This window comes from Phocoena phocoena, chromosome 17 (genome assembly GCF_963924675.1).
Source record: "Phocoena phocoena chromosome 17, mPhoPho1.1, whole genome shotgun sequence".
NCBI lineage: Eukaryota > Metazoa > Chordata > Mammalia > Artiodactyla > Phocoenidae > Phocoena > Phocoena phocoena.
This window is the reverse complement of record NC_089235.1, coordinates 44,291,423-44,305,892: the sequence shown is the minus strand read 5'-3', so window position 1 is coordinate 44,305,892 and position 14,470 is coordinate 44,291,423. Positions and strand designations below refer to the sequence as shown.

The following is a 14,470-nucleotide window of genomic DNA, read 5'->3' as shown; positions in this document are numbered from 1 at the left end:
TCAAAACTTCTCCAGGTTCACACAGTTTGAAATGAATACATCAAAGTTCAAAAGGGTATGAACCTACAACTGAAAACACTGCAACATCAGAAATCAAGTATTTACTGAAGAAAGATCCATGGCTCCAATCATCACACAATTATCTACTTTATTTAAATAAATGAGTAATCTAGAAATATAGCATGCTTGCTGTAAATAATGTATTCATTTGATTATGTATTTATGAAGCATCCATTCATAAGTCAAGTGGCTTAAATTAAAATCAACCTACTTATAATTCTTAGTTCAGCCTAATGCAAACATCTGAAACCAACATCCTTCTCAAGTTAATTTTATCTATGCTTAGCATTTCAGTGATTATACTGTATTCTATATGATCTTTTGTAGATAGTCTCCATATATATAGTCTCCATATATATAAAAGGTGTGGCTATCAATAAACATCATCATTTAGTTCATTCACTTTGTATATCTCTCTTTGTAGATCCACTTTGTAAATCACTTAGTTCATTTCCATGCAGTTCTTTCAATGAGAAGACTGATTCAGAAATGCACTGGCATTAAAAAAAAAAGCAGTAAAACTAAAAATATCAGTATAAAATATAATAAACATAGTAAAATAACCATAGGAAGACTTATTTTAAAAAGTACCTTCTTCAAGGATGGGTCGTGGGATGACAAAAGGAATCTCCTGCAGAGGTTCCATATACTTGTGGCCAGCACTAACAATCTTTATTTGAGGCAAACAGAGGACAAGTGTTCCTGGCATGCTGGTTTGTCCATGGTACCAACTTCTTACTGTTCCAGGAATGTCACCAGATACAATTGTACTTGGGGAAGGCAAGCTATCACTTGGGATGAACACACAACAAGATTGTACTTCAAACTAGAAAAGAAAAGCAAAATCAAAATATTTGGATCAGACTAAATTTGAGAGTAAATGTATCCTCAAACATCTAATATCTTTACCAGAATACACAGGCAAGCCAAAAACAAGAAAATGCCCCATACTTATGTCTTTATGAGTTACTTTCACTAAAGAATACAACAAACACTTGAAAAGGTATTGTTTCTTGCTATAAATTTGATCAAAAGAGCACAGTGACATGAAATGAAAACGTATCTGCCTTTCCACAGTTCTTTCCAAGAAACATGATTGAGTTAGAAAATGTGCTGGCAAAAAAAGGTGAGAAAATCCTCCTTTTTTTGCAGTTCATTACATTTTGTTAACACCAGCTAAGGCCTTAGAACAGACTAGCATTTTATTGTTCTTACTTTAAAAAATAAAAAACCACGAACAGCTATATCTATGTGAATTTGTCCCTTACTTCACATACTGAAATTTAAGAAAAGAATATTTTAAATGTTCAGATTACATCTCTAGACAAACATTAAAGAACATGTTTATAACATATAGTAATGAAGAAAATTCAGGAGACTTAAAAATCAGAGTGTTATTCCTTACTTTTATCATACTTCAACTTATTACCTAAATTATGATTTCAAGTGAAATTTTTATGTTCCCCTATGCCCAGTGTAGTTACTTAGGTTGCCAGGCCCTAACAGAGTTAAAGTAAGACTAAGCAAGACCAAATAAAAAATTGAATACATCATGAGTTTTTAATTCAAAAGCAATGTAAGTTAAAGCCTATTAGTCTTAGGTGACTCTTGTACAAGGTAATATTCTGTACCTGGTTAGTAAACTGCCCAAATAGCCTACCATACTTAAATTATTTTTAAGAAAATACAAAATATAACCTTCAATTTTCTATAAAATATTTGGCATACAAAGGTATTATCTAATAAAAACTAAAATTTGTTTGCTTGAAAAATGTTTGGATAGTCTCGCAACTTAAAATAACAAAGAGATCATATTTTATAAAAGATAACTAAGAATAAAGTAATAACCTTCTCTTGGGGTTAATATATTCCTTAGTGAGAGCATGATATGTAACAGGTCTGGAATTCCTTGATATGACAAATAATTTGCCAGTCTTACAAATTAAGTACACTTACTCATCTTCCCTTCAATATGTCTATGCATGGACAAATTGATGAACTCAGTGAAGAGAAATATAAGTAAAATTTTGCAAAAAAAAAAGTATGTTGGTTCATGAAGTATGAGATTTTTTAGTTTTAGAATTTTATCTTGTAGCTTAATTTAAGCATGTATATGGTTAAGCGGTTCATTGTTGACTTAAGATCACAACATTTTTAACTTCTGAAATAGAAGTGTATATTGTCTCAGGTGTTATTATATTTATGTTTTAAAATATATAACTGCATTAGTGATGTTAAAGTGCACAAGCTAAAGTGGCACACTGACAGCATATTCTCCTATATTAATTATGGTTTTAAGGTCAAACAATGAAGGGTCAGTGTTTAACACTTTATGTTAGATTTTTTAAAAATAGTTATTTATTTATTTAATTTATTTGGCTGTGCTGGGTCTTAGTTGTGGCATGCGGGATCTTCATTGTGGCACTCGGGATCTTCATTGCAGCATGTGATATCTTTTAGTTGCAGCGTACGAATTCTTAGTTGCGGCATGTGAGATCTAGTTCCCTGACCAGCAATCAAACCTGCATTGGGAGTACAGAGGCTTGCATTAGGAGTACGGAGGCTTAGCCACTGGACCACCAGGGAAGTCCCTGTGTTAGATATTGATGCTATGTTGAAAAATGCTTCCAACAATGTGAGATAATTAGTTTAATATGCTGCCGTACACAGATTTATACATACATGTCCTGAGAAACAAATTTAAATTGTGCCAAAATTTCCAAAATCACAATATATTCCAAATTTCCACTAATTTGGAAATAAATTATTTAATCAAATTAAAACAACCTGAGCAATGCATACAGAATCGACAGTATGTTAGCCTGACATACATAACAAGTGTAAAAAATAAACTTTCTAAAAAATGATGTATACTGTGGGGATTCTTTTAATGATAAGAACTAAAACATACACATAATCCAAATTGTTCAAACTTATTATAATGTTACATCTATTATGTATACTAAAGCTATCACATAAATCTTTTTACACTTTTAAAATAACTCTTAAACTGTATGTCTAAAATTGTGGTTTTAATGTAAAATGTTGAGTGATTTATATAAGTGAATATAAATCTGCAGCAGTAAATTTTGTATTAATGTAAGGATCTGACAATCCAAGGGAAAGAAAATGAAGTAATCTGCCAGTAAGAAGTCCTCAAACCGGGGGTCAGATCATGTTCATGGAAACCATCTGGTTGGGACCCTCTGAGCCACACCAAACACAAATGATCTTTTAAAAAAATATCCTATTCATTAATGCATCACAGCTGCACTGAGTGTTACTTCATTTTTCCATGGCAACATCCTTTTTGTTTCAAGGATCTTATTTCAGTTTTGGTAGCAACATGTTCTTTTGCCAATATTGAACACATTCATGTGTTAAAGTGAAGGGATTATTACAAATTCTTGAAGTAGAACCACCTCTATTTTGATTCCTATTAGGTCAAGGGCTACATATCTAAGTATCATATGCTGAGGATAAACCAATAAAGTAGAAATTATTCGGTATTATTTTAATAAATGAAATGATTGTCATGCGTTTTTTCTTAAGTTCCAAGTTCCGTTTTTTCTGAAGTTTCAAGTGCTGTTTGAAAAGATATATGCCATTTGTACCCCCATCCTCCATAAGTGAGGTTTGGTAAACTTTGATTTTTCTAATTTGTGTGCTCTATAACTGTGACCATAACTGAGTTAAAAAGAAGAGACTAAGACAGGTTTCATTTATACATTAACCTAATAAGCATTTTAATTAGCCCACTGTCCATTATATAGAATAACTTTACATAAATGCTTTAAAATGTCACACCATATTTTCTGCCCTTTTAAATAATGCTATTTCCCAAATAACATGTTTTCCTTTCTTCAAAGCTTGAAACTTGGACTTCCCTCGTGGCACAGTGGTTAAGAATCCGCCTGCCAATGCAGGGGACATAGGTTCGATCTCTGGTCCGGGAAGATACCACATGCTGCAGAGCAACTAAGTCTGTGCGCCACAACTACTGAGCCTGCGCTCTAGAGCCCGCGAGCCACAACTACTGAGCCCGCATGCCACAACTACTGAAGCCCACGTGCCTAGAGCCCGTGCTCCACAACAAGAGAAGCCACCGCAATGAGAAGTCCACACACCGCAACAAAGAGTAGCCCCCGCTCACCACAAGTAGAGAAAGCCCACACACAGCAATGAAGACCCAACACAGCCAAAACTAACTAAATAAATAAATTTATTTGAAACAAAAAAAAAAAAAAACCTTGAAACTTTAGTGATAATTATAGTTAGAAAGTTTCTACAGAATGAAATGTTCTCTGCATGAATGTATTTTACTCCTCAGGAAACAGTTTCAAATAAAAAATAAAAGTGAAGAAACACTGCAGGTTGTATTTTCATTCACTTTTTCTTTCTTTTATTCATGCATTCTTTAACATCCACCATTAACTGAGCTGGAAGTCAGGAAAACAGACAAAAGACATAGTCCTAGCATTTAAGAAACTTGAAAGAAGAGGATTTTAAAATACTAATAGCCTTACATAATTTTCACTAGAGCATAATAAAGTCTATAATGTCAGACACTGTGCTTATTTTGTTCATGCTACAGTCTCAGTACATAGTACAGTGCCTAGCATATACTAGGTATTAAATAATTGTTAAATAAGTGAACACAATTATTTTTATTAGCACCAGATATTGATGTTAATTAAAATAATTGCTTAATGCATGTTGTTCATCATTTCATTTCACAGAGACATCTAGTAATTAATAAAATTGACTTGTCAGCCAGATTGGTTCATCTCCAGCTGTGGAAACTTTGACAAGTTATTTAGTCTTTCCATGACTTCAGAATCTTCATCTGTAAAGGGGGGAACTCAGCTTTGATATAAAGATATAACATATTAACTGCCACCTAAATTTTCACTAAATAAACAAAGTCAATGAACATACACTAAATATCTACTATACACTACACTACTATACACTAGATCCATATATTAGTTCTCATGGATTTATAAAAGATGTTCACAAGACTTTTATTTTAAAATGCTGTTGCTTATGGTTTAGCTATCTATGCATACAGAGGCCAACAAAATAAGTAGTATTATATTTGCACTATGAAACATAAATAAGCTACAGCCCAAATTGTTTTCTTATTCTATAAATTCTCAATACATTATGAAAATATTTGGGATATCTTCCCATTTCGTAGAAATCTAAATATACACAATTTAGGTCATTAGTTAAAAACCTCAAAAGTGCACCTTGTCTTCTTTTCCACAGTGAGTGTTACAAATCTCCACACTTTTCCCATAGATACTTGTCAAGGGAAGACATGAAAAAAATCCTAGATTTGTATTCCAGACTTCCTCTTCCTAACAAACTACCATGCAACTGCTGTCACTTTCTCAATGCCTATAAATAAAAATATAGCCCTGTGTGCAAATTTTAAGTATTAAATGTAAATAATTACTTTCATAATTAATGTGATTGACAACTGATATGTCTAGCCTAAAACGTCTTATCTCATCCTGGAGATAAGCCAGGAAGTTCCCTGGACTTGAGAACATTAAGTGTATCGTGCAATATGATTACTGCATCACTGGTCATACGCTATATATAACTCTCTGGGAGAAAAAATTCAATTGTTGTAGCTTAACTGGCTTATGGTGCTTGAGAAACTTTGACACTCTCACCAAAATCTCACAGAACGTGGAAAGTCATTTCCTAAAAGGAATAAAAGATTATTAGCAAAAAAAAGGAGATCAGGATGCTTTGTATTGAAAATAAAGTGTCCATTTTATACTATACTGTCCACAGTCAGAAGACTTCAGAAACTACAAAAAACACCCAGGAAATGCCATAGGACAGCAACATGATCTTCAATGTAAAAGACAAAAAGACCTGAGTTTGGCAAAAACCAGGGTAATGTTCTCCTTCATTAGTGAATTCTAGGCCAGAGTACTTCTATTTTGTCAACCACTTGCCACTGCCAATTATGTGGTTCTGGAATAAAAAATGTAATAGATAGGAACTTTGCTGATGAGCAGATGGAGAAAAATTGCAAAAAAAATGAGCTTATGCTAATCTACGGTGAAAAGGCCCCCCCAAACCAAATTCATATTAAAAAATTGTTCAACACTACATTTAGCACTATAAAACAATCCAATTACAGTTAAGTATGCAAGTTCTTTTTCCCATTGAAAAACAAATAGGTTATCACAAATATTGTTGATGTCTTAATGCAATGTACGTCTTTCTAAAATAAGTAAAAAGTTCATAGGCTTAGCAAATATCAACTTTGGCTCCAAAATCAACTTTCCAGAAACTCTGATTCCAAACACATTTACTTGCTCAAACTTCCATTAAAAGAATAATCCTTCGATGGCTTTAAGTTATGATGTTTTGTTTAATCTGATGACAACTTCAGGGTTTTCTTTTTTATATTTTGGCTCATAAAATGCCTTGGACAATGGACACAACTTTTTAAAAAAACTCAGTTTTAGGGCCCAGATTTTGATCATTGAATCAGAATCTAGTTTTATTTTTGAACTTTTTCAGAATATATTAACATTTGGAAATGTCTAAATATATAGTATGTATAATACAGGCCTGGGACTAGGAGTGAGGCAAGCAAGGTGCCTTGATCATTTTCAAAATAATCTATACAAATATACATCATTTAGTACTCCCATAATTAAATGTTAATTTATACACAATAAGCTTAGTCAACTGAGGAACATCAGACTAAACTGTACACTTAAAAAAATGGTTAAGGTAAATGTTACATGTGTATTTAGCCAAAATAAAAAAAAAAGAGGAACATCAGTATCTTTACTTATAACTAATCCATAATGACATATAAGATTAAGTTCATTGTTTGTGATAAAGCTAATGAAGGCACTGCATCATTACAAAACAAGCAAAAGAACCAAAAGAATTACATAAGAACGTTAGAATTGGAAATACCTTAAACATTACTTAATCTAGCCATTTCATATTACAGATAAGCAAAGTTAAGCCCAGAGCTAACATCCAGAATCTGATAGTGCTGAACAATGGCTCCTTGAAATTCTATACATCCTTGGCTTCCTTGAACTTTCTGACCTTTCCTTCTACATTTCTGATCATTCCTTTAGGGTTTCCTTCAAAGATACTTTCTCTTATACTGACTACTTTAGAAATGGTACCTGCTTGGCCCACTGCTCTCTCAACTTAACATACTTTTTTGAATTCTCCTAGTTTTAACCATCTGTAGATGATTTCCAAAATTATATTTCTTCCTTAAACTCCAGATATGAATATTCAGTCTAAGAGATACCTGGATATCTCACAGGCATTTCAAGTACATGTGTAAATTCAAACTCCCAATTTGCTGCTAACCTTGAAAAGCTGCTTCTCACTATCATGTAATGGCATCACTATCTACCCAGATCAGAACCTGGAATGCCAGTTAGACTCCCTCCTTTCTCTTATTCTCCAAATCCATAAGTCACTAGGTTCTGGTGACTTTACCTTAAGTCTCTCAGGGTTTGCTGTCTAACTTTCCCTATCATCTAGTGTTTTGAAACGACTGTTTAATATACTTTATCCATTTTTTGGTTGTTTCAGGCAGCAAGATAAATCTGGGCCCTGCTACTTCATCCTGGGCAGAGGAGGATGTTCTCCAGAATATCTTATGTTGTGGAATATTCATGTGTTTACTTATTGGCTTACAAATATCATAACGATCTCAAATCGCTTGGAATCTTAAATTGGAAGATTTTCCTAGAGCCGTCAAAATATCAGGTAACCTAATACTAGCTTTCTTAGTCCCTGTTACAACGACTTCTCAAAACGATATCAAAAAAGGGTAATTACACTAAATTAATCCATTTTTTTAATGGAATGGGTAAAGGGAATAAGGTTATTTTTGATAGTTACTTATATCATCATGAAATAATATTTAGAACCAAAGTAAATTTCAAACAGCTATATATTCTTTATAACTATTATATTCTGGAGAATGCTATAAAGTCATCTAATTCTATAAATCAATAAATACTAATCTGAGATAGTATCCAAATTCACCATGAACCTGGCAGAGCATGCCCTAGGTACCCTTTCGGTAAATGACATTTACCTTGACATCTCCATTTTTCTTTTGGATCATAAGAGTTTTCTAAGGGATCTCTCTAAGAGACACTCCCCACAAAATGCTTCATAGAATGGTTATTTGCCTTTTTCCTGCTAGACCAACAGACTGTTATATTTCTTTTGTCTCCTCAACATCTAGCATGATCTATAACAAATATTAAGTGCTGAATGTGAGAATGAGTGAAAGAATAATAAATGGAAGGAAAGAGCATTCTATAATGTATTACTAGGCAACTAGCTGTTTTAAAAAATAAACAAGTTTATACTAGGGTACTAAAAGGTCAACATGCTTATGATCATTAAGTAAATACTTATATTCCAACAGAAATTTTTGGGAAATACAATGTTTAACAGAAAGGATATAAGAAATTTCATAAAGTGAAGTAGGACATATTAAAGAGCAATAGGGCCTTGGAGCCAATCCTCAAATTATATTCCACCTCTTTATCGACTCCAGGGCTACATTTCTGAGGAAAGTATAAGATAATTAATATTAAAAAGACACATAAAGTCCAAGAAATCTGTTACAGTCCCACTACAGTGGAACTCCTATTTCTATATCTATATATATATATATATATATTACATATACATATTTCATACATATGAAGCGAATACTATATAAGGTTATTTTGGTATCAAAGCACTTTCACTAGAATAGAGGAGGAAAACTGAGCAAGAAAAGAAAGGAGCTGTGTTGCCAGGAAAAGAAAGCTGTACTTGGGAGTCAAAAGAAAGCAAATTTTTGTAGTAGGAGAGACGTCTAAATTTAAGAGATATGTCCATGAAAATCTATTATACACTAAATAAGTCTCAGAAAAGACACAAAGAAAACATACCTTTCCTACCACAGTTTTTGGTCCCAGTTTAATGAAATCAAAATACAACTAACTTCTGAATACAACTGGCTTAAAGTACAGTGCTAACGAAAAACATGATATGTAAGGTAAAGTGCTAGAAAGAGATCTAATAATATTTGGATTATTCCTTTCTTCCATGAAATATTATGTGTCAAACTATAATCTAGAATCTCAGATTGAACTACAATCAGATAAGTTCACTGTTATTTATTTATATAATAATTATAGTAGAAATATGTGCTCAAAGTAGTTACTCGTCTTCTTAACTTACTAATCACTTTAGCATTTACATTTATTGACTACTAAATACACCATAGATTACTCCCTCTAGAAGATCACAAAATAATACATAACAAGATGATGGGTATTACTCATCAGGGAAAAAAAATTTATTTTATTGGTGATTTAAATAGTAGAAACAGAATGTGTTAAAACAGTGAAATTAGAGGACCACATAAAGGTCAGTAAGGCATTATGTAGAAACACAGGAAATAAGAAAGACTTCTTAAGTTTACTATTTTATGACCACAGACTAGAGTAAACTAAGAATGCAGATTGAGGTTGACCAAATTGAGATAAAGAATAAAACTGAGATACAGTTGCCCATGTACCACCCTCATTCCCATCAGTAATATATGTCCCTTGAGATTAAAGATCTTATCATAAGAGAAACTACATATAATTAAGTGAATAAATATAAATAGTTACCAGGAGCAAAACCACACATGGTCTAGTTAGCTCTATCATGTGGCATGGGTAAATGCTTGTACTAGGACTGAGTGATATACAATGAAAGACATCATAAGGAGATAGTCTTTATTATAGATTAAAGAAAGTAACATTGAATATAAATGTTCATCAATATCTTAAGAGCACTGTCTGTTTTCTGCTTCTACAATCAATCTCAAACAATGTAAAGGCACTAAATGTTTCCTGCATTCATGTTGTCTCACCTTCCTATCTCATGCCACCAATGCATCAAAGGAACCTCTAGAGGAGAAACACAGGTAAGTCAACATGAGGAGTTATTAGGATAATATTAATAGCAAAGGCCTCATGCTGGCAGAGATTAGTAAGATATAGCTGATGTCTGTGAAAAAGTCATGTTTCCTGCAAGTTAATAGTTAAAACAACAACAAAAGAATGACAAAAACACTTTCTCTCTCCCCTCTCTTCTCTTAATTTTATAAAAGCAGCATGCTAAGAGAGGCTGTAAAAGATTGCCAAAACCCAGGTTACTGGCTCTTGTATTAAATAGTATTTCAAATACAGATGACCCTTGAACAAAACAAGGATTAGGGTCACTGAACCCTCGCAGCAGAAAATCCAGATATAACTTTACAGTCCACCCTTTGTATTCACTATTCTGAATCCACGGGTTCAACCAACCACAGACCATGCAGTACTGAAGTGTTGAAAAAAATCCACATATAAGTGGACCTGCACCGTTCAAACCCATGCTGTTCAAGGATCAACTGTAATCATATTTACATGATGATATTAGGGAACTGGAGATGTTTTTAGATATATTTCTAAAAAGTGATTTAATAAGGTTTTGTTGTAGTACTCAGACTATATTATAGCTATGCATAGGTGTCTCTATCACTTTTCTATACTGCATAGCAAATTACCACAAATGTAGCAGCTAAAAACAGCACATATTTATTATCTTGCAGTTCAGGTGGGTGAAGCATCCTGGTTTAATTTTATAGATCATCTACCTTGTTCTTTCTTGTTCGTAAGGTGGAAGCAACATTCTTTTGCAATTTTCTACAACTTAAACAGAAATGGAAGGCCCCAGTACTTAGATATTACTGTCTGGTACACATAAAATTCTACAAAGATGCCTCTGTTATCAGTCTTTCATATCTTATTTCAAAGAGGAAAAAAATCTATACAAAAACTGAGCAACTGCTGAGTTACCCTTACCTAATTCCTATGAAATGAGATAAGCATTTAATTGTGTATTTTCATCAGTTAAAACATGATCTGGAAGAAGTGTAATTCAATAAGATTAAATTATGTGTACTTAAAAGTGAAAATAAGTGAGAAGAAAATTTAATAACAATAAAATAGATAGTTACAATTATCATTTTCATATTTGGTTTATAATTAGGTAGGAATAATAGATAACCATTTTATTTTAATTCCAACTAAGTTTTTTATTTCAGTACTGAAATAAGAATGTTATTGGTATATTGACCATTTAAAATATTTCAAATAATGCTTAAAAGAAACAAAAAGTAAAACGAATTATTTAATTAAAATAACGTCAAAATTTGTGTAATTTTATAACTTTATCAGGAAGAGCATATGTTTCATATCATTTTATTAATAATACGCAAAGTGCACCAATAGTTTTTATTTAAATTATGAAATGAGATGGTATACATGAGTGTCACCAGTGAGAAAATTTTACCAATATTAAAGGTTCTGAAAATTAAAAAGAATCATAAAAATTAAAACCATGATATTTCTAACTTTCATTTTACCTGCAGTGTGAGACCCTTTACTGCATTCCATACTACTCCAATAAACTCCTTCATTCTTTCTTCAGGACTTCTACAGCCTTCAGCTATATTCAGCATGGCTTTCACAGGAACTGACAATGGTCTGGATTCTAAGAATAAGAATAGCTAGAGTTATTTAACATAAATGTACCTTATAGTTTCACATAAATATACAGAAAATACTTCCAATATTATTTCTTTGTTTAAAATTAAAACTTCTATATGAGATTATAAAATATCATATTAGATCATTTTATCTTAAAGAATTACTGATTTTTACAATTATTCAAAACCAAGCAAACCTAATCTGTTAAAACTCAAGAGAGTGTTGATGACTTGTCAGGGATTGATGATTGGGAGGTAGGTTTGTGGAGCAATGGTAATGTTCTATTTTTTTAATACATGGATGTGTTTATTATTGTGAAAATTTATTAAATGGTAACCTAACAATCTGTTCATTTCTCAGCATGAAGTTAATACATCAATAAAAATCTTACTTGATGAGAAAGAAAATTCAACCACAAAGCACTTGCTTCGTCCAAAATTGATACAAAATGTATCTTCCCGTTTGTGAATTGTCTTGATAACAAAAGCTTACTCATAGTATCTCTCAATTTTTTTCTTTTTTTCTTTATTTTTTGATGGTAAGCAAAAGAAGCATTGAACACATAAAAGGCAGATATATGCTAAGAAAAATTTTGTTCATCTAAAATAAAGAACTTAGAGAACTTTGTCAATTTTTATAATGTAAATTTCAGAAATTAAATATTTATAACAATATATTATATCTGGACAGATCCATATGTATTTATATATTTTAAGTTAATGCAAACATATAATTTACAGGTGCTATTTTAAATACCATAAAATAAATAAATCAGATCTTGCTTTTCAAGACTTTTACTAAGTTAGGTTTGATGATCATAGGACAGTCTCCAAAGTAACTGCTACCATATCACCACTATGAGAATGACAATTGCTGTATCTAGGCATACTTTCCCTCTCCTCTCAATTTGGGTCACATATCTGCAGATTTACGATATCTTAACGGCATGGAGCATAAACCTTTTATTCTCATAATCCCACAGTCTACCCCATTATACATATTAGAAATTCAAAAATTGTTTGTTTAAAAGAAACAAAAACAGTTTGAGAGAGACCCATGGAGCTGGAAGCAGAGCATTCTAGGCAGATGGAACAACAATGTGAAGGCCCAGGATGGGAGTGTACTTAGGAGTTTCAAGCAACAGCATAAAAGCAAGGAAGGCTAGAACAGAGTAAGAGAGAAGTGGGAGACAAGGTCAGAGCTATCAACAGAGACCAAATCATACAGGGCTTACATAGGCCATGGTAAGGAGGCTGGGTTTTACTTCGAGGGAGCCAGGATATGAAACTGGATTCTAAAAATTAATGGACATTAATTTTTTAATGTCCATTAAAATGGATTCATGAAATTAATGGACATTATTTTGAGAGAACTTCTCTAGCTACTGTGCAGAAAACTGTCTACATAGATCAAGTATCAAAACAGGAAGACAAGTTGTGAGAGATGGTAGTAGCAATGGAGGTAGGAAGAAACAGTGTTCCTGTATCCATTTCCAAGATACAGCCAACACAATTTACTGATGGACTAGAAGTTCAGTAAGAGAGAAAAGCAAAACAAGGTTGCCTCCAAGGTTTTACATCTGATCAAATGGAAGAATGGAGCTGTACGGGGAGGAGAATCAAGAGGAAAAGAAATTTAGTTTTAGAACCGTCAGGTTGAGATTTTCATTACATGTTCAGATGAAGATATCCAAGTAGCATATGGATAAACAACAACAAAAAATGGAAAAGAATATGAACAGATAATTCATAGAAAAATATAATTTGGCCAATAAACTTATTAAGAGATGCTCAACTTTGCTAACAATGAAATAAAAATTAAGGCAACAATCAGATATCCTTTTCAACTGTCATTTGGCAAACATTTTAAAGAGTTAATTCGTATTTTTAAAAATCCAACATTATCTAAGCTCCTTGTTAGAATGTTTCGTATACAGGGAATATAAATAAGTATAGTCCATAGAGTGGAATTACAAGACAGGACATTTTGTATTTATCAAAATTTAAACATGCAAGTTTTTTCTAAAAAATAATCTCATTTCTAAGACCCTATGCTACAGAAATACTAAAACATATGAGACATGTATACCAACAATTTATAAAAATGTTTAGTATCAGCAGTATTATTTGAAATAGCAAAACAGAGGGAGGGAGGGAGGGGTAAGGGGAGAAAGAAAGTGCTAAGCAACTTATCTGTCCATCAAAAAAGAAATGGTTAAATTAACTTTGGAATACCTGTCATAAGGATGGTAATTCAATCATTTAAAAATGAGGAACAGTTAAACATATGACAGAAATCATATTTTTGATATCTTATGAAGTGAAAAATATATATATATGTGTAGTATAATCCAAATATATTTTTAAAACAGTATGTGAGTTTGAGCATGTATTTGTCTATCTCATACACAGAAAGAGTCATAGAAGGGTAAAATACAAACCCTTGACAGAGGTTACCTCTGAGGACAGTAAAATGGAATTGATGAGGGGTAAGGGGGAGGAAGTGTTTAATTTTTACTGTATATTTCAGAATTAATGTTTTACAACAATGAATTACCTATTATAATTTTTAAAATAAAACACACCTTAATTTACTTTCCATTTACTTGGACTTCATTGTTATTCTTTTATATTTTAGCAGTTATGAGAAGAAAATGGCTACATAAACTCATTACAGAACTCTGCCAATTTAAATAACTAACTTAAATGTAGACCAACCACATAAAAGCCTTCAGACAACTGTTTAGAGAAGCTTTATTCATAATCACCAAAACTTGGAAGCAACCAAGATGTCCTTCAGTAGGTGAACTG

The 14,470-nt window shown here is 32.3% G+C and overlaps 1 protein-coding gene across 3 annotated transcripts in view; it reads right to left on the bottom strand.

The window, feature by feature from the left end:
* The window catches only part of VPS13B (vacuolar protein sorting 13 homolog B), an 818,081-nt gene that overhangs the window by 442,544 nt on the left and 361,067 nt on the right, over positions 1 to 14,470 (bottom strand). For all 3 annotated transcript variants that reach the window (XM_065895774.1, XM_065895773.1, XM_065895775.1), the window contains exons 21-22: positions 11,537 to 11,664; positions 652 to 886 (exon numbers count right to left, since the gene is read on the bottom strand). In XM_065895774.1, the coding sequence (XP_065751846.1) occupies positions 652 to 886; positions 11,537 to 11,664 (363 nt within the window). The remainder of the gene's footprint in view (positions 1 to 651; positions 887 to 11,536; positions 11,665 to 14,470) is intronic.